The sequence below is a fragment of the Salminus brasiliensis genome, chromosome 18, assembly GCF_030463535.1.
Source record: "Salminus brasiliensis chromosome 18, fSalBra1.hap2, whole genome shotgun sequence".
Lineage (NCBI taxonomy): Eukaryota > Metazoa > Chordata > Actinopteri > Characiformes > Bryconidae > Salminus > Salminus brasiliensis.
This window is the reverse complement of record NC_132895.1, coordinates 17,592,043-17,614,220: the sequence shown is the minus strand read 5'-3', so window position 1 is coordinate 17,614,220 and position 22,178 is coordinate 17,592,043. Positions and strand designations below refer to the sequence as shown.

At 41.1% G+C, this 22,178-nt stretch overlaps 1 protein-coding gene across 1 annotated transcript in view; it reads left to right on the top strand.

Moving 5' to 3' along the window:
• The window catches only part of ppp3ca (protein phosphatase 3, catalytic subunit, alpha isozyme), a 54,176-nt gene that overhangs the window by 22,181 nt on the left and 9,817 nt on the right, over window positions 1–22,178 (top strand). The window contains exons 3-6 of the mRNA XM_072662639.1: window positions 8,749–8,873; window positions 11,137–11,248; window positions 14,696–14,841; window positions 14,992–15,131. Of these exons, the coding sequence (XP_072518740.1) occupies window positions 8,749–8,873; window positions 11,137–11,248; window positions 14,696–14,841; window positions 14,992–15,131 (523 nt within the window). The remainder of the gene's footprint in view (window positions 1–8,748; window positions 8,874–11,136; window positions 11,249–14,695; window positions 14,842–14,991; window positions 15,132–22,178) is intronic.

Sequence of the window (22,178 nt, the reverse complement as noted above, 5' to 3'; positions counted from 1 at the left end):
TCAGAAGCATGGAAGAGGGGAATCACACTTCTACTGACCCTTCAAGGTTCTCTGCCTGCTGCCTTTTTTCTAGCAGTGCTGCTTAAATCCATCAGTAAATTGGAAGAGTACAGAGGGGGAGACAGAGAGAGAGAGGAGAAGAAAAAAGAGAGGGAGAAAGGAGATCTGATGGTGCAGAACACACCTACACCTCTGAGTCATCTTCTTCTCACATCCCAGCTCTCTCTCTCTCCCCCTCTCTCTCTCCCTCTCTCTCACTCTTTCTCTCTCTCTCCTTCTCTCCGCCTGCACCCCGTGTGCCTGAAGTGGGCGGCGTGTGAGAGCAACCCCCCCCCCATTTGCTGTTGAACACACATGAACATCAGAAGAGACGGCTGGTATTTCCAGCACTTAGAGCTTGCAGGGCTTTACTCGGGTGATTTATATCTGTGTGGGTGTGCACACATGTGATATATGGATATACGTATAGAAATGTGTGCTTGCTGGGTTGTTTCCTCGTGCGTAAGCATGTGTGTACATTTTCCAAGCAACTGTGTAGGCCTGCAATGTGAAGAGCTACAAAATCGCCCTAATTTCATAAGGGTACTGAATGTGGGGCAAAACCATTAACATTTCTGATGGAGGTTCAGGTTACAGTTGGACTCAGGGTTAGGCTAGGAATGATTCTTTGAGCGATGCCATAGAAGAACCACCTTTGGTTCCAAAAATAACCATTTGTAAGGGGATCCCAATAGCTCAGCTCTCTAGTGCACTGCCACTATAGCCTAGAGGTCATGAGTTCAAATCCCAAGCCATGCTGTTTTGCCATCAGCAGTAGGAGTCAGAGAGAGCACAGTTAGTGGTTCTATCTCCAGGTGGGTAGATGGCACTCACTGCCCTTATCACTTTTAAAGCAATGTTGGCCCCAGTGCTTTTGTAGTCCCTACTCTCTGAGAGTTGGGAGCATTGCCTATTCATTTAAAATATTTATTTATTTTATGTATGCTTATTAATCATCTCAACATAACAAGCACTACATTTCTGCGTAAATCAGTTGCTTATTATCTTATCTCAACTGTGTGGCTGTATTATTTTTACAAACATAAAGATCTGATCAGATTGGTATCGACTGATAGTTAGCATTAAAAGACTCAGATTCAATTGAGGGGCAAAATAACTGGATCAGGACATCCCTTCTTTTATAGTGATGGTGATGGGAACCAGGACTCACAATGTCTATAATGCATATATTGCCATTTTATTTGTGACCAGGCATGGGCATCTGCTAGCCAATGCATCAGAGCTGGGTCCCCAGCACTTTCCTCAGAGCACGTTGCTTGCCTAGTGACGTTGCATCGGCAGCAGTTTGTGTCAGTCCTCACCCTCCCTCTGTCGGGGGCATTACATGTGATGGGGAGAGTACTAACGAAAGGGTTGGTAATATCTAAAATTGGGGACGGAAATTGGAAAAGTTTATTCTTAAAAAAGCATATCATGGTATGTCTGTAGGAAGACTACCTCCCTTAATTATGTTCTCAGATTGGCCAAAATTGGCACAGCTAAAGATGCCAGGAGGATATGAAATATGCAGGAGGCGATGTGCATGCGAGGAAGTGTCATTGTGGATAGAGCCGCTGCCTTTGTAAGCCACTATAATAGAAAACAAAGTCATCTCTGCTCACATTTGTCACCACTTTCACCCGGCTGTATAGCCCCTGTGTAACGCTATTGTTAATCAAGACTGTGCACACACATACACACATTTGCATACATGCACACACATGGACACACACACACACACACTCACTGTTCTCCATTTCAGGCTAAGGACAGAATCATCTATTCACGCTGAAGCTGATTGCTGCTGTGTGAGTGTGTGTGTCTCTCTTTCGCTCTGTCTCTCGCTCATTAAGTCCAGTTGCTCTGGAAAAGCCGTGCAGAATCTACATAATGCTGCTGTCACCGAAAATTCTCCTATCTCTATTTTGACACTTTGCACTTTTTTATCCCACTCCAACTCAAAGCCTTATCCACTCTAGGCATTTAGTAGCACAGGGAGGTAGAAAATCACCTTCTCGCACTGCAAGGATTCCTGATAATTAGGCCGAAACAAAGGAAAGCCTCACTGTTTTCTACTCTCCTAAAAACTGGTTGCTTTGAAAAATGAGCCTTGTAATGACGGACGAGGGAGAAGGGGAATGGAAGGGGAGGAAGAGAAGTAGTGGAGGGAAGAGAAGGGGTGAGATTAAACTCCAGTGAGTGGGGGCTGTGTGTGTGTGTTGGGGGGGGCTGTATAAGAATGAGCTGGAGGAAAATGAACTTCACGAATGCCACTGAGAAGAAAAAGTGAGGTGTGGAAAAAGATAAATGGCATGTTATAGTAGCCGAACGAGCTAAGAAATGAGAGGTGATGGATGGAGGTGCTTCACTCCTGCTGGACGTTCCCGATCCTACAAGCTCCAGCCCACTGATCTGAAGGTGTTGAGTAGTTAGATTCAGTTTGATAAATTATATTTGGAATTGAAGGGGCAGGAGATCCAGGAGAACCACTGAGTGTCTTCTTTTACTGAATTTTAGTTGCTTAAATAAAAACCTGGATGCAAAAAAAATTCAAGTATATATTTGTAACCAAACATTTGTTTAAAAAGAGTTGATTTCAGCAGCCGGAGCCAGAGTGAGCACAACTTCCCTCACCTTCTCTAGGGGGGTAGATGTCTCTCTCTCTGTCTCTCTCTCTGTTGGAGGAGGTATGTGTCAGCCCTCAAGCTCCCAGTGTTGGGAGCATTACATTTAATGAGGGAGTGTACTAATGAGTGGGCTTAGAGGGAAATTGGGTAACAAATGTATTGGTAAAGTACAAACTTTTTGAGAGGCAGTGGTGGCTCAGCGGTTAGAGCGCCGGGCTATCGATAACAGGAATGCGGAGGACACATTTCGCTGTACACTGTACAGTGACAAATATGTGTACCTTTATGTGGTGGGAACAAAGCCACATGTTTGACACTATGTCTTATCAGATCAGGGTTTAAGTGGGAGATGGCTTTAGCTCTCCTTAGATGGGCCACTGTCTGCTCCGCCTGCAGTCTCTGAACTGTAGTGCACAATAGCAACTAGGAAAGTTTGCAATTCTGCTACTGTATATACCACACATGGTGGTCTCCCAAAGCATGATGTGTCAGGACTATCAGGAAAGCACTAATTGATGGAAACTGATTAGTTTGTTTGGAATTTAACATTTCTGAAATTTGCTGCATATTTGAATGGATACCCTGCTACAGGTTAGCACAAACACTTGCATATTGTAACTTTCTGCAGCGTCAGTACTGGGAGGCCAACATTTGCTATATGATTAATGTGTGCAAAAGTGAATCTGAAGTCATAAACCATCTACATTTATTCGTACTGTAATGCCAGCAGTACTACAGAAGGATTATTTACATAAAATGCTCACAGTGCTAGAGCACAGCAGTGTGCGGTTTCTTCACTGTATCCTCTTCCACCATGTGCTGCTTTTCCTCCATGCATTTATGTACATTTGATTTCGCTATGCATTATGCAGCACCCATCACACAACTTGACTGGGCGGTTTTGGGGCACAGAGGTGGGGTTGGTGGTGGGGGGATTATATAAATCTCTCCATATCTACAAAGCCTTAAAAAAACACGGTTGGCAGTTAACAGTGACGATGCGGTGCCAGACTGGACTGGGTTTGAAGTTTGACTTCAGAAAATGCTGTGCCGAGAGGGAGTTGGCAGACAGAAGCCCAGAGGGCTGGGAGACGCTCACCGAAGGAGCGGCACCCTCGCTGCGCACGATGCACACTTCACACGGCCATTTCAGCCTAACAAAACACTGGCAGCGCACAGGAGCTGAATCTGTGAAATGGGCTTTCTTGTTCAGCATGCTGTTCCTTGGTAGAATTCCTTATGAGTTCCACTGTAGATTTGGTGATGGATTACTGCCTGCGTAGTACCTTAGGAACGTTCTGCAGGGGTGATGCTCTGATACACTACATGGACAAAAATATTGGGACACCTGCTTATTCATTGTTTCTCCTGAAATAAAGGGCATTAATAAATGTTCAGTGCCAGAGCATTGGTGAGGTCAGAATGATCGCCACCCCACCTTATCCCCAACTCCCCAGCTCAAGCCAAAAGTGGTGGATGGAGCACCATTATTCCAGAGAAAATGGTTCCGCTGCTCCACAGCTAAAAGATTTTACTGAACCAATATGTAATCGATCAGCCAATACGTTTGGTATCTGAAGTTTGCTCCTTTGATTTAGAATGTGAGTTGCTAGGCTAATATTGCTAACAAATACTGGTTGCACACTGTCACCAATCTCATCTTAGTTATACACAGCCAAAACATTTTTCATTTTTATGACTGACAGATATAATGACTTTTAAAGGAATGGAAACAGAAGGTTTTTTGATTACACAAATATTTTACTACAGATACTACATTTTTATCTATTTTATAATGCCAGTATATGTAAAATGTCTCCCTTTTTATGACACAATTACCTAATTCAGTAACACATAAGAACGCTCCACATGAGGTGGAGCCTTTTTTTTTACTTTTTTGCATTTAGCTAATGATAAAAATAATCATAGATTATAATGATAGATGAATCTGCTGATTATTTTCACCTTCAGTCAATTGATTGTTTTTTTTTATTGGTATCAAACACATACACCCGGTATTATAGATCTGCATTGGGTTAGCAATTAATCAATTATTTGGATCTTTCTATGAATGATTTCTTTAAATTAGCTAGAATCAGGCTTTACTTTTGTACTGATAGTAAGTAAAATGATAATTAAGTCTTATATGTTTTACATACATGGTTCTGCATTTTTGTGTTCAGTCCAATAAACAGTTTATATTTAAACAATAAAAATGGTTTAATGTTTTGCTAGGATATGGCTTTGCATGGAGCATTGTGATACTGGAACTCTGTTATTGTGACAAACCTTATTTTTTTTGGTAAGTGGTAAGTATTATGCTGTTATTGTGTAAATTTGATAGTTAGGAGAGCTAGGAACTGAAATATAGACCTGCATACAGGCCCTTGCAGTTTGAGGGGTTTGTAAAGAGGTAGGGTGATGGACAGGAAGACGTTTGCATGTAATAAGCAGAGGGGATTATGAAGAAAGGTGCAGGCGGATGATGGAGTGCCTCCAGATAAGGGAAAGTTCATCTTGTCACATCGCTGTCGAATCATCAAGTTCGTCCTGTATGTGGGTGCATGAGTGTTGGGGAGGTATTAGCTAGCATCAAGAGGGGCCTTTTGAGCTTTGGCCTTTCAGGTAATAGATCTTCATCTCTCTCTCTCTCTCTCTCTCTCTCTCTCTCTCTCCCTTTCTCTCCCTTTCCTTCTCTCCCTTTCCTTCTCTCTCTGAGCTCTCCCTAAGGCACAGTGCTGCTTGGCCACACTTCTGTGCTAACTGCAGCTAAGGCCTCAGCACAGTAAAATGTGTTAATGGCTTATACTAATGGCCCATTGTGCATGTGTTTGAGACCTCCCATGCTCAGTCTGCGGTTTATCTCGACGCAGATAAGACGGATGTCCATTAAACCCAGCTTACGTCTGTTGAAGTCACGTCCCTTGAGACCATTCAGGGGTTAAGTGCTTGATTGCTTGATTGATGGTTTTGTGGATTGATGTTTCGATCCAGATATGGATTAAGAGCCTGACTTGCTGCAGATTCTGGAATTTGACAGGATGCCTCCACTCGGCTGGCAAGGCAGCAGGGCTGAGAAAAGGAGGCCGACATGTTAAATTTATTAAGCATGAAATATAAATGCTTATGTGTGTTTGAGGAGGCGAACATTTGCGAGGCTGAAAGGGTCGGCCAGTCGCTGTTTATGCTCTTGTAAAGCATTTTACGTGTTAGCGGTGCTGCTCTGAGCCCTGAGTGGGCGAAGGCCACAGTGGAGCGGATCAGTGGAGACAGAGATGGCAGGTGGGAGGGAGGGAGGGAGGTTGGGAGAAAGAGAGAGAGAGAGAGAGAGAGAGAGAGAGAGAGAGAGAGAGAGAGAGAGAGGACAGTGAAAACAGAAGAAGTGAGATGTGATCCTGTGGTCCTGTGCTCCTCGCTTTTGTCACACATCATGACGCAATTACAGTAGGTCATCACACACAAGCTGTCTGGTCAGTATGCGTACAATCTCACACACACACACACACACTCACAGACACACACATATATTATGCAAATTGCTTTATATGCAATGTTTGCAACTATTTGCTTTTGGAAAAGCATCCATATTAAACTGGCCTACATATTATTTCTTAGCAATTGTTGCTAGGTTAGACAAGCTTTATAGAATGTTGTCAACAAGCTTATTTCGTTCAGTGTATTGTATAGTGACTTACTGTGAACCTCAAACACTGTTGTGTCTTTACTGAAAAGAAAATCTGGCATAATCTAAATTTTATTTACGCCCCCAACTTTTACATACACCCAGCCCACTAGCCTAAGCCTTTATGGCCCTAGTCAAAAGTGGTGAAGCAATAAAACACAGCAGCCATGTCAGAAGAATATGGTGTTCTTGACCACAGCTTTGTCACTGGGGAGCTCCATAGAAACATGCAATAAGGCAGATATCTGTGCTTCAGAATCAGAAATACTTTATTGATACCAGGAGGGAAATTGCAGCTGTTACAGTAGCAACTGTTCGAGTAAGAATAAACACTTATAAGTTATTAACTTATTAAAAAAATAAAATTAAAACCCAAGGGAGAAAAAAAAATAATATGTACCATATGTATCACTTATATGAATATAGTAAAGTGGCATTGTGGTAATACCTGTGATAACAAATAAATATGGGAAATTATCGCACAATGAGTTATTGCACACATATTAAATAAATAGTACTGTTATTATTTCACATTACAGTATAACAGTATAATTTAAGTATTGCACAGATGAACCATAGGGTCACACACTAAGGGAGGAGTTATAGAGTTTGATGGCCACAGGTAGGAATGACCTCCTGTGGCGCTCTGTGGTGCATTTCGGTGGAAAGAGTGGGAGCCTGGCATGCAGCTTAGATAGCATCCTCCTCTCTGACATTGCCATAAACAAGTCTAAATCGCTTGGCTAAATCGCTAGTCGATTTAGAAGATTTCTTCTCTCCAGTTTCTGCTGTTTTGTCTGTGCCAGTACCCGTAGAAGGGGCGCTTAAAAGTGGTACAAAGCAAAGAAGCAGGGAAGCAAGCAGGTGCTAGGCTAAAAGCTAACCTCTGCAGATAGCTTACCACACACCACACCAAGAGTACAGCAGCACTATCCACCCCTAGGCCACCCCTAACTAACAGCACTCCAGAAATTACACTGCAATTTCTCATTAGGCCCAATAATTTTTTTTTGGCCAGCGTTATCCAATCACAACATACAGATTTGAACACATTTGTGGTCAGTTACATACTTTTGTTTGCTAGTATTGTTGCAGTGGTATGCTGTGGAATGCTGTGGAATGGAGAGTGTGTGCAGTATATGTCTCATACGTTAGACATTAAGTTAAGCTCTGAGCTTATATATAGTCTTTTTCACATTTGTGTGTAAGTATATATGGGTGTGTGTGTGTGTGTCCTTTCTGCCTGGGGCCACACCCACACCCACATGCTAACTGGTTGAAGGGCCTCAGGGGCAAACGCCTAGGCAGCATCTCCATGCCAACGCTGAGCCCAGGCGAGAGAAATGAAAACTCCTCATTTATTTCATTATTTATTCTCATCAAATTCACATCACCATGGCAACAAGAGTTTGCATCTCTCTCTCTCTCGCTCACTCTCTCACTCCTCCTCAGGGCGGGCGGGTGGAGGGGGGGGTCATCAAGATAACATAGATATTCTGGCCATAGGATTTAGATCGCCTCCAGGCATGTGGACATCTATATATATATATATATATATATATATATATATATATATATATATATATATAAATATATATAGATATATAGATATATATCTATTGACATGTAAACAAATATATACAGAACATACATGCATATGTACATAAATACATATACATACATATGTGTATATATACATATGTCCAGTCACCGTTAACTGCCACACACACAAAGTAGAATTTAGAGCACCCGCAGCCCTAAATGCAGTCATGTATATCTGTATCTGTATAAAGAGGCTTGTGTTTTTAATATGAATATGAAACCCATCTAGCCATCAGTTTTCAGTGGGCCTCTTCTGGGAGTTAAGCATCTTATTTATGCAGCAGTCAATAAGAGGCCTGTAGCAAAATTTATTTCAGCGCCTCTACAGATACTGACAGTGTGTACGAGTGGTTTGTTTGAGCGACTCTCTCTGGGAATTAAATTAGAAACCCAATTTTGAATTTTTACTGTTGTTTTGTTGTACTATTTAATTTCATAATTACATAGTTAATCATACACTAATTAACTATGTAATTACAGACTGTATTTGCAAATGATTTACAATAACAGATCTGAGTCACTTGCTCACTATCTTGCTTTCTCTCTTATTCTTGCTGGGACTAACTGTGTCTTCTTGATTACAGTATAACAGTATAATTTAAGTATTACACAGATGAACCATAGTGTCACACACTGGGGGAGAAGTTATAGAGTTTGATGGCCACAGGTAGGAATGACCTGGGACATAGTTCATAATATGGCACCATGCAATTGTTGTTGCTGGGAATAACTGTGACTTCTATGGGTTAATGCTCTTTCTCTCTCTCTCTCTCTCTCCCTCTCTCTTTCTGTCCACAGTGTGCGGGGACATCCATGGGCAGTTCTTTGACCTGATGAAGCTGTTTGAGGTGGGAGGCTCTCCTGCCACAACGCGATACCTCTTCTTGGGAGACTACGTGGACCGGGGCTATTTCAGTATCGAGGTAAGGGTACAGACAAAATGCAGGCTTAAAAAATGCTGCTATTTCTGATTTTTATATGTATGACTGTTTCATATGTGTGACGTTTCTTGGCTGTTCTCATGTGATTTTTAGCCAAAGTGTTGCTGTAAAGGAGCATTAGTGAAGATTTAAGAAACATGACCTTTTTCCATTTTCTGCCTTTTTTGAGCCACCTTTAATTCCTGGCCATTATCACAAAGCACACCTCTAAAATCTCTTTTTCAGAGAGACTCATCATCTAATCATGCTACCCAAGTACTGTCACACATTTTCATTGAAAGCACTGTGGCTTTAGGCCAGAGCGGGCATCTCAATCAAACTGAGGGGCGTGATGGTGTTAGCATTTCACCCTGACATGTCATGCTACCCACTACGGAATTTAGCTTTGTGAAATTATTCATCTATAAACACATAGAATTCAGCTCTTAGAATAGCTGAGTGTATTCGTTGTCTGATGGTTATTTGTAATGAGCTCCAAACTATCTAACTACCTGTTAGATAGTTCACATCCTTTACTTTACTAAAACTGACATTTTCAGCTCTGATTTGGGCCACTTTCACATGTGGTATTAAAATCAGATGCATGTCAGACTCAGTCTGAACAGCCTGATTGGAATTCATGCATCCTTTACACCAATCCAACTCAACATTTGCTGAAGAGAAGGAACAATGGACAACAGCATTGGGTAGGTTTTCAGTGACAGGATAATGAGGTAATGGGGTGATGTGAGCTAAACCAGAATGCACATATCCTGACTGCTTAGTGTTTCTAAAGAAATGTGCCTAAAGAAAAGTCAGAATGCGATCACAGGAGGACGCAGCTGCAGCGTCAAAGAACAATAAAAAGCTTAAATGCGAAGTTTAAAGAAACCAAGGACACAAACCAAAGAGGTGACCATGGCCGAATAACGTGCAAGTTTGAATGCATTCTCAGTGATAAGCTCACTAGAACTTCTTCTAGCTCCTGTAATCCTGGCGAGGATTAAACCAAGACTTCACCTAAAGCCTTACCTTTAGTAACGTTAACTGTTCAGGTGAATGTAGGATATAGGGCACATTAAAAACATATGTATGAACAGCCTTAAAAACATCGGATTTGGTGAGAAAATCGGATTTAGGTTGTGTGAACGTAGCCGAAGTGCTAAAGATTTTTCTAGTCAATACGTTATGTAACGTCTGTCACTCAAAATGTTGTTTTAGACAAATAGATGGAGATGGAGGGGTGCTGAACAGTGTATCATTTAGATTAGTACATGTGCTGATGCCATTGCTACAATAATTATTATTCTAATGTATTATACATATTTTACAGTTTTGAATGAATAACAAAAGGGAGAGACCATTGACTAATGCTTTAATGTAGCCTGTAAATGTAGCAAATGCTGCTGCTTTTTAAAGAAACACATGCAACCACAGAGGATTATAGCATATCCTAAGTTAAAACCACAGCTTATCTCAATAATAATGAATGAAACCCAGATTTCAAACAGATGTGCCTAATCATCTCTGATTGGGGAGGTTTTGGGGTCGTCAGATATAAACCTGTTTCAGATACGGATCTGCTCCTGTGATGTGGTACCTAGCCCTGTTGTTGGCTGTCTCTTTGGGATGAGGATGAAGATGAACAGCTCTGTCACCTCAGCCTCCAGTCCAGAGCAGAGAGTCACCAATCAGGAAATAGAGGGCCTTCTGAACTGACACACTGGACTGACATGACCAATTACTCCATCTTTCCCCTCATTCCCTCAGGAGATGTTTAACCCCCCACCCCCAACACACATACACACACATATATACACAATATTCACTGCACTATATAATCAGTCAGCTCCAGATCCAGATGCCCTTGTTGGAGGGATTTTGTCCATTTGAACGCACGGACGACTTGATGTGATTTGATCAATCAGCTGGAGTCTTTAATCATGGCTGTGCTGTGGTCCAGCATTAACGGGAGTGGATTGTGAGCTGTGTTCTGGAGCTGTGCTGTTTCATGTTTCCGGCTGTAGGCAGCCAGCGAGTGTTATGGTTATGAAGGATGACAGTGGTTGTAATAGCATATGTTATGTAATAGTGATATTGTTAACACCACATGGTCCTCATGCAGGCTTCAGTGGAATGTGGATTTTTGAGTGTGTGGGAGTACATGAATTCATGTTGTGGCCATGTACTGTATGTCACATACATATATGCTATATGAGTTATATGCTATATGAATATTACTTTCTGCCTGTCTTTCTGTCTGCAGTGTGTTTTGTACCTTTGGTCGCTGAAAATCCTCTACCCAAAGACGCTATTTTTACTGAGAGGAAATCACGAATGTAGACATTTGACAGAATATTTCACCTTCAAACAAGAATGTGAGTATGTGTTCTTGTATTATTCCCTTGATCCTGCCCTTTGCTCCTCTATCTGTCACACAGGCTCTCTGAAAGTGAGCTTTAGTCCTGGGCCGTGACGCTTGCGCCTGCAATGTCTGTTTCCGTGACTCTAAGCCAACCAAGCTGACCTCTAAAGCCCAGAGCATTTTCTAACAAACAGCAACACCTCCTAATGCTGGGCTGGTCTGCCGCACCTGTGCTTGTTAACATTGTTCTCCTCCGGTTACACTGTTTAACAATGCTCTCATCCATTCACACTGTTCTAGAATGCTCTCTGTAGTTATACTGTTATAGAATGCTCTCAGCAGTTTTAGTGTTCTAGAATTCTCTCTACAGTTATAGTGTTCTAGAATGCTCTTCTCAAACTTCGTATTCTACAATGCTCTCATCCATTCATTGTGTTCTAGAATGCTCTCCGCAGGTATAGTGTTCTAGAATGCCCTCTGCAGGTATAGTGTTCTAGAATGTTCTTCTCAGTCATAGTATTGTACAATGCTCTCATCCATTCATTCTGTTCTAGAATGCTCTCTGCAGTTGTAGTGTTCTAGAATGCTCTCTACAGTTATAGTGTTCTAGAATGCTCTTCTCAAACTTCGTATTCTACAATGCTCTCATCCATTCATTCTGTTCTAGAATGCTCTCTGCAGTTATAGTGTTCTAAAATTCTCTCTGCAGTTGTAGTGTTCTAGAATTCTCTCTACAGTTATAGTGTTCTAGAATGATCTCTGCAGTTGTAGTGTTCTAGAATGCTCTCTACAGTTATAGTGTTCTAGAATGCTCTCTGCAGTTATAGTGTTCTAGAATGCTCTCCTCCATTCACACTGTTCTAGAATGTTCTCTATTATTTTAGAACAGTGTAGCAAAATTGTCCTCCATTTACTTTCTTCAGTAATGAGCTCATCCATTCACGCTGTTCTAGAATGTTCTACCCATTCATGGTATTGTAGGATTTGCATTCACATTGATTTACAATGCTGATTTTCGATTGCACTGTTTTAGAATCATTGTGAATGGGGGACAATTCGCGTTCTAGAACAATGCAGAACACTTCCTCTCTATTGACAGTGCTCTATACCGATGACCTCCTTTCACACTGTTCTATAATATTTACCTTCTTGATTATAAACATGGCCTCTTCTATGGTTAATGAACATATCAATAATATAATATATACAAATATTTTTAAGCACGGTTTGATTGGGGCAATTTTGCAAAAACACTATCCATGGACATTCTCCTGCTAACAGGCACAGACCCAGAGCTCCTACAGGAGCTACTGACTTGTACAAAACAATGACACGTCCTTAGGGGATGTAATTTTGTAGTAGTGTAAAGCCAGTAGTCAGCATTACAGTGCTGATGTTTGTTAGGAGGTGTGGAGTCTCTGTCTTTAAATTCTCAGCACAGCCTTTTAAAAACACTATGGAGTAAAGAGAGGTGTTTGATCAGTGAGAATTGCAGGTGTTTTAACGGAGGAACGGCTGAATGAGAGGATAGAGAGGAGAGTGAAAAGGGAGAGGAGACGGGGATGAGAAAGGGGAGGGGTACAAACTCCGGATGAGGTAATGCCTAATATTGAAGATATCCCAGAAGGCTGAGCGATAGAATATAGACACAGGTGAAGGAGGATGGAGAGAGAGAGAGGTGCGAGAGAGTTGGCGGCAAACTATTTCTGTAACTACTCCGCTGACCTGTCACCATGGATACAAATGCCCTTCAGAGGCAGTGAATTGAGATTTGTTGAGAAAAAAAAACATATGTCGAACCATAAGCTGAGGGACCTTTAGACTAGGAGGCACCGTTGTTTCTGTATGTGTGTGTGTGTGTCTGTGATGCCGGGGGGTGAGGGGGTGGTCCAGGAGACTTCTGCCCAGAGGAAAAGAGACAGATAAGGGAGAAGGGAAAAGGAGTATATGGATGTATGATAAGCTGCAGAACTATAGCGTAGAGCTGGGCAATTTGACAATATTTTATCGTATCATGATACATTTGTTATCGTGATACACAACATGCTTTTCTGAGCATATTGAGGATATAGGCAGTGCTTAATAAACACTGATCAACAGGTTTCTTCAGTGTAATTAGACTGGTTTAAGAAGATAAAGAGCAGCAGATGTTGAATAATAAAAATCATTGTATTCATTATGTGAGAGTAATCTGAATAGTAGTTTTTAAGAAACTGTCGCTACTGATGTATTTTGTCTGTGATTAAATGCATTGTGATAAATATTGTGTTTGGTGAAAAACATCTTTAAATATTGTGATATAGTATCTACCATATCATCCAGCCCTACTATAGCCTGACATCTGCAACCCCTTAAACCCTAATCTTATTAAGGTATTATTCCTAAAATGGCCGGATTGTGTGGAGTGCCACATGGTTCTATTATAGGACCCATGAAAATAATGCAAATTCTAGTGGGCCTACATCTTGAATTTGAAGGGTTATGGGGGTGGGGGTGGGGGGGGGGGGGGGGTACACTAAAACCCATTTATTCAGTTTAGCTTGTATTAAGTGTTTTATTATGTAAGTAGTAATTTAATATTTTTTTTCCTTTCTAGTTTTTATTGCATTTTAATATTTTTATTGTTTGTATTTATTGAAATATTACTATTTTACACTACATAGTACTTTTTTTTCAAGTAATTTCTAGTAATTTGAAGATTTTTTAAATGTCAAGTTATTTAAATGTTTATACCTTTTTATTCCTATTTTAGACCTATTTTACAATGCCACTTAAAAAAGTACAGCATGTTGAATTATTTGATTAGTTTGACTAATCTGTGCTATAATTTCTTTTGATTGATTAATATGTGTAGTTGTTGATGGGAATATAGCAGTAAATCTGAAACAAAACTAATTTAAAAACAATGCTATTGTTTTTATATTTCAGTGGTTTCTTTACCACCGATTACTTACCACCACTGTGAACAACTCTGACTAATTGTTCTGTTCAACTTCTTCATAAACAGAAGCATAAAAAAATAAGCTAAACACTCTGTTTAGTTCCATAACTTTGTTTACATCTAAATAACAACAACATAGGTTTAATATGAGATCAAAAATAATTTAATTGATCAACAGTGATCACTTATACAGTGTGTATTTAAAAATAATAACCTAGAAACCAAATACTTTTATTTAAGTATTTTAGCAATAAAAAAATAGTGAAATTGAAGATTTGATTGCAATTTTGTTAAATATACAGATATTATTTCTCAGCCATTTTAGAATCATCTAGTTTTATTAATCATTCAAAACAATTAAATCATTGTAGGCTTTGAAACTGTTGCAGACGACAGACATATTAGATTCATTTTCACATTTTTCTGCAACCAGATCAGTTTATAATAACTAAAAACAGGTAGTGTATGCTTTGTATGGGGAAAAACACCTCTTACCTTCTCTCTCTCTATCTGTTCTAGGTAAAATCAAGTATTCGGAGCAGGTGTACGACTCGTGTATGGATGCGTTCGACTGCCTTCCCTTGGCTGCGCTCATGAACCAGCAGTTCTTGTGTGTTCATGGTGGCCTGTCTCCAGAAATACACACTTTAGACGACATAAAGAAGGTACCGACCGGCCCGTAGGAGCTCAGGTCTACTGTAATAGTCAGGCCATGCATGCTGGGATGGTGGGCTGCTGCATGAATACAGCTCAGAGTGTGTGGTTGTATGTGTTCAGTGTGTGGTCTTTATGATGCGTCTCTGCGCGGCCTACAGTTGGATCGGTTTAAGGAGCCCCCAGCATTTGGGCCCATGTGTGACCTCCTGTGGTCAGACCCCCTGGAGGACTTTGGCAATGAGAAGAGTCAGGAGTACTTCAGCCACAACACAGTCAGAGGCTGCTCCTACTTCTACAGGTGAGAACACCGCACTCACTCACATTAGCTGAGGCTCCTTTCTCTTTTGAACCGATGAAAACCTACTTGATGTAGTACATCAGATATTGAAAGGTCATTTTAGTAGATTGCTCCAAAATCTAGTAGAAAGCTAGTTACTCAAACAAAAGCAAGACAAGGTTGTGGGTTCAATACTCAGGCTTGGCAAGCTGCCACTGCTTGGCCCTTGAGCAAGGCCCTTAACCCTTTCCCCCGGGGCAATGCAGTGAAGGCTGCCCACTGATTCAGGCACATGTGCTCACTATACAGTGTGTGTGTGTGTGTGTGTGTGTATGTGTGTGTTCACTGCATGGATGGGTTAAAGGCGGAGGCCAATTCCACTGTGTCCAACACAAGTGGTGAATATGGTTGTGTTTGTGTGTTTTGTTCTTCCTGTGTTCTCCACCATGTATTTAATATTTCACACACTGTCCTGAAAATTTGATAGAACACTGGCAAACAAGTATTTGTTTGTGGGGGTGTTGGTGAGTGTGTGTTGGAAGGAGTGGGTCTTTGTGTATTTGTACTTTGTGTGTTTATAGTATTAGTGAAAAGAGCCTTCAGAAGTCTTTAAACATGGACATTGTGATACACTCTTCAGGGCTGTCATGGCTGAAATATTCATCAGGGTGAAGGGAAGGGTTGTCCCTGTATGTATCTCACAGCACTTTTGGAGATCACATCACACGCTGCATTACCTCCTGTATCAGCCACATTACAGAGCCTGTGTGTGTGTGTGTGTGTACGTCCACGTGCATGTTTGTGTTTTATGTGTGTGTGTGCGTGTGTGTGCTTTAGAGAAAAATCACGTGCTCTTACTGAACCCTACTCTGACAGAGGCATGCACAGGCTAGTATCTAGTATGATGTTTCACACACTCTGACTCATGTGTGTGACTATATCCATGGCTGTGTGTGTGTTAAGGGTGTATATGTACAGTGCTGTGCGTGTGTATTTGCACATATGTGTCAATGCAGTCTACAGTAGCTAAAGGTCTATATCTATCTATCTATCTATCTATCTATCTATCTATCTATCTGTTAATACATCTCCTACATCTCCTGTATTTCTGTTGCTACTACAAACACATACATATACTGTACATATACACAGTCATGAAGCATGTGTTCTATCACTGTAGTCCAATTTGTGCTGTGCTGTGTACAGTGTGTTTATGCTTTGTGTGAGACAGACTGAAAGATTCACTGAAGGAGCTGTGGATTTAAGACTGTGTGGCACTGTGAGCTGTGGGTAGCAGTGTGTAGCAGTGTGTAGCAGTGTGTGTGTGTGTGTAGCAGTGAGCCAGGAGAAAACTGCAGCAGATTTGGGCCAATCAATAGCAGTGCTTGATTCATCATTATGTTTCTAAGCAGAGCCAAAGCCTGTCTTCCAGCCATTTGGACTAATATTCTCTCTCTCAACACAATCACTGCTTTCATCACATCCTCTTTCCTGCTCCGGGGAGCCACCAATCTGCAGCATGTGTGTGTATGTGTGTGTGTGTGTGTGAGTGGGTGGGAGAATGTGTGTGCATGCGAGTTGTGTTCATTCTTCAGCGATGCCACTGAACACACTAATCATCCAGCGATATGGTCTCTTAAGTCTGCTATTAAAGCTCACACACACACATGCTGTGGCGTACACTATTGCTGCACATATCCATTCACTGCTCCTGTGTTATGTAAGAATCACAGAAGCGGTTTATTCTTACAGAACTGCTCACCTCCCCGATTTACCATGTAATGAAGAACCAGCCTGGGGGTAGAAACAGTGGTTATGTTTATTAGCAGGCCGAAGACTAAATGTGCTCTCAGCCTCTCACATCCCTCCAGCGCACACCAAGACACACACACACACAACTTCAGAATGAATCCATTACCATACTGTGGAAACACCCTGAAATTTTTGCTGTTGTTGCATATTTTATGAAGCTCCTTGCAGTGTGTTGCCAAGTTCTCCTGAAACTCCCAGCCTGTTGTGAAAAGTACATGAACCCCATGATTTTCAAAATACGCAGATCAAAGCGTGAAGGCTGGATATTTAATTATAGCAGGAGTGTGTTATGTTAAAATCTAGATAAAAAGGATTTTTACACACTCCAGAATATTTACAGCACTGTTAACAGTGCCCTTTTCCAGTAGTGCGACCAGGATCTCTAAGCAGGCTGTGTAATTTACTTGTTGACTCACTATAGCTATGGTTTAAGCATATCTTATATAGGCCTGCAGTACATTATAAGAACATTATTGAGTTACCAGAGCTAGCTTTGAGTCATAGCTGTAAAACTGCATCAATACTGTTAAACCTGTTACATCTCCACAGGCCCTTAATTTAGCATAACATTAAACTACGCTGGACTCAATGTGAAAGACCTTATTAGAATTAGAAACACTTTATGGCCATCGCAACAGAATTCAGCCTCTGCCTTTAACCCATGCATGGCAAGGAACACACACACAAGTGATTTCCTGACAGTCCAGAGGATCGAATCAGCTAATGTCCCTTAAAGCTCAAATGTAATGTGGCCCACATGCCTAATTTTATGGTGACATTTACGGGGACTGAAAAACATTGAAAACATAGCACATAGCTCTTTTTCATTCTCTCGTTCATATTTCTTATGCAAAAGTTTGGACACCCCATTAGACACAATGTCTGTTTATTTTCTAAGTGTAACATTAGGAATGTAACTTTTTTGAACAGTTTGGAACAGCCTGTTATTAAATCAAATTAAGCAAATGAACAGTATGTATGCTGTAGTATGTGCAGCAGCAGGTTCTGTGTAGAGGATGTGACTTATTTTAAAATTTAATCTGGGCTGCCCAAACTTCTACATATAACTTTTATTGCATTCAATAGAAAGATGTGAGAAGTGTGAGAAGACGCAGTGCGTTCACAATGCCCAGAGGATCACTAGTTCGAATCCAAGTGAGCACAAGTGGCATTGCTCTCTCTTGGTGGGTAGATGTCTCTCTTACCCCACATCACTACAGTGTGATGCAGGCCGGCATAAGTGTCTGCTAGCCGATGTATCAGAGCTGTTCTCCAAGCGCGTGGGTTGCCCGGTGATGAAGCGCTGGCTGTTTGCACGTGCTGGTCCTCTCCCTCCCAGTGTTGGAAGCATTACATGTGATAGGGGGAGAGTTCTAACTATTGGGTTGGGTTGATGTAGCTCCAGTATTCCGGTGCATGTTTTAAACCTTTTGCCTCACAGCCCCACACAGGTAGATTGGGGCCCTGTGCATGGTTTGTGTGATTAGCTGCAGCCAAAACACGTTTTGCACTACACCTGAACTCATACGTACATCTACAGATTCTATTCTTTGACTTTTCTCAGACCTTGGTCCTTCATTCCTCAATCTTCATAATATAACCAGCAGCATTATGTAGCTTTTTTACCTATAGTTGCTACTCAAAGCTCAGCATATCAGAAACGGAACTATGTCACTTTGGCTGGATAACGCTTGTGAGAACTGCATAAATCATACATTTTAGTCATATTTGTGTAAATTCCTGTAGTGTTACCCTAAAAAAAATGTTTCGGTGCCTCTTTTTAGACACAATGTCTGTTTTCTAAATGTAACATTAGGAATGCAACTTTCTTAGAACAGTTTGAAACAGCCTGTTATTAAATAAAATTAAGCATTGAGAAATGCATTGTGGTCTATGACAGAATTCAGCATGGCACCTTGTTTCAGCTATATATTATTTATATCGAATCCATGCATCATTGATTCATGGAGCACATAGCGTGATGGCGTAGCTGCTGTAATAAAAAATCATATTTCTGGTGAATATGGTGAATTTATAAGAAATGGGAAAATGTCCAGGTATGCCTGATGATTTTGGAGCGTTTCTATCCGCGTTTGTATCCGCGTTTCTATCCGCGTTGGCGTAATGGCCAACTAGTTTTCAAATTATGTGAAAAAACAAACACGTTATAAAAAAAATTAAGTTTAGATATGACGGGTGTCATATGTCAATGTTGTGTTTCAGGGCAGACCCCGTTTACAGTATCTGTAAAAGCACATTCAAGGTTTTGTGAAGACGTCTCTGGGCTGAAACTGAAGGCAGAAGGATGCTTCCTGAGCAACTAAATCACACTTTAGTCAGCAGCAAAAAAAAATAATACAGAGCGGGGAGGGGACGAGGGATAGCTGGAGAACAAAAGAGAGAGGGAGCAGGGAGAGGAGAAAGCGACAGAGCAAGGAAGGGAGGGAGGAAGGGAGAGAGGGAGGGAGAGAGAGAGAACGTGGGGCCCACACTGCGGCCAGCAGCAGCAGCGGCAGCAGCAACAGCAACACAGCACTGAGATCTATCCCACAATCCCCAAGGGCTTTGCAGTGTGGTGTTGCCATGACGACCCACTCCTCTTGCCCAAATTGGAGCGAGAGTGAGTGAGAGAGAGAGAGAAAGAGAGAGAGAGAGAAAGAGATAGATACAGAGGAAGGAGTGATTTGGGGAGAGAAAGGAGTAGTATCCCAATGAGGGTGAAGGAAAGAGAAAGAAAGTGAGAATGAAAAAGAATGAGTGTGAGAGTGAGAGTGAGAGAGCGCGAGAGAGAGAGATGCAGAGAAAGGAGGGTTTTGTGGAGTGGAATCAAGTCAAGTAAAAAGAAAGGGAGAGTGGAAGTGTTTTAAACCTGTAGCACATACGTACACACAACACAGTGCTAATGTCTCTCTCTCATTTTCTCTTTCTCTCTCTCTCTCTCTCTCTCACACACACACCCACTCACACAGATGCAAAGGCTGTAGGCTGTATGAAGCCATGGCATCAGCTCTTCTCCATTATATCACACACTGTGCGCTCCATTAGCTCCTGACAGGCAAAATGATGCACACACACACACACACAACGGTGTGCCCTGCAGTTTATTATGGGTAGTAGTGCTTTGTTAAAACTCAGTGTTTAACCCAACACTCCCTCCACACAGTACGCAGTGTATTTCACTGTACCTATAGCAACGGTGGTGAGTGGTTTACAGAGTATACTGTACTGTACTGTACTGTGGGGGAGTGGCTGTGTGGGTCTCATTTTGGGGACCAAATGTCCACAGTATTAAGGAAAAATGACTTGACGTCTAACTGGCTCATAAGGATTTTCTTTAATCAATAAATTTATCAATCAGTCAATCAGGCAGTAGAACTGTCCACAAGATGTCACATTGGAATACCAGCACAGTGTTACAGCCCATAGAAAGCGGCTGCTCAACATAGACAAACACAACAGTGCAGTCATCTCTGGGTGAGAGAGATCAGTGTTATTAAGCTGAATAATTGACAGGAGAATTCATTGGCGATCATTTTTTATTATCAACATTATTGAAAATATTGATTAGTTCTTGTCGCGCTAATGCAATGTTTGTGAGTGGTTGTTTGTATGTCTTTGTGCGGACCATCGTCCCTGGTACAATGGAAAATATGAGAATGGTGATGTTAAAGGGACTTTGACCAGTCTCTAGTCCGCTGTCTGGAACTATTAATTCAGTCCGTGCTGTCATCTCTGTAGGTAGGTGGCACAACCAACTTGGGGCAGTGGTGGCTCAGAGGTTAGAGCGCCAGGCTATTGCTGACAGGGTTGTGGGTTTGATACCCGGGCTCGGGTGAGCTTGAGCAAGGTCCTTCACCCTCTTTGCTCCCTGGGCGCCGCAGCAATGGCTGTGCACTGCTCCAGGCACGTGTGCTCACGTTCCACTGGTGTGTATGTGTGTGTTCACTGCACAGATGGGGTAAATGCAGAAGCCAAATTCCATCTGTGCCTGTCACAAATGGTCAATGTGGTTGTTTAATGTTTTTAATGTTTAAGAGAGCGCTGGCAGCTCTCAGTGACTGACACTTCTCCCCGTGTCCTGCCTGTGTACACTGTTTCGTGTGATTCCTGTCTTTAACTGACTGCTGTGCTGCTGTGGCTATCCTACTCCAAATCCGCTGGGCCTGGCTGCTGTTCTTGTTAGCATCACGGGTCCAGCCCTTGCTAAGCCCAGCTGTGGCTATGGCTAACCTGCTCCTGCATTTACAGCCTTTTTCTGAAGGCCTTAGAGAGCTCTTTGGATCTTACCATGATAATAACACTCACTTTACCAATCAAAGGAAAACTATTCGACCTAAATGTCTGAGATTTAAATAAAATAGGCTCCTCTAATATATATATATATATATATATATATATATATATATATATATATATATATATAGAGAGAGAGAGAGAGAGAGAGAGAGAGCTCCATCTTACTATATTGTTCAAGTAAATATCAAATATCCACATGTTTAAATTTATTAAAAAAGGGTGTCTTAACGTTTTCACATGATAACATGATTTCACAGTATAAACAAATTAAATTACTGAAATATTACTCTTCCTTTATAAACATAAATAGCAACACCTACTCTATCTTTTTATTCATGTTTGCAAAAAATATTACCTTGATTGCAGCTAAGCTGGACTTGGCTATGTAGTCAGTTTGGTTCCTTTTTTTAACCATGCAAGGCAAATGGGAATTGTGAATGTTATTAAGCTGAACAATTGACAGTAGAATTTATTGGCGATCATTTTTTATTATTATAATATTATATTTAATATTATTATTGATAATATTGATTAGTTGTCACCGCCCTAATGTAGTGTGTATGTCTTTGTAAGGACCATCGGCTCTGGTACAGTAATATATAAAATATAAAAATGTGATGTTAAATGTGATGATAGCAGTGGAACTGTGATCTCTGGAATGATGGATTGTGATCCATCCAGTACTTTTGGGATGAGTTGGGGAGTTGTGGATGAGGTGGGTTGGTGATCATCCAACATCCTGATCACATTCACACTCTTGTCACTGAATGCAATTAAATCCTCACAGCAATGTTCCAAAACTTCAACATAAGTAAGATAAAATATTTTTTTAATATCATTGATTTTGAAAGAAACAATGAATAAGCAGATGTACCTTTGTCCATATAGTGTATTACAAATATATTGTTAAGAATGTCTAAATACATGGAGGGTGAGCATATGCTTTTTATATGCTTTTTA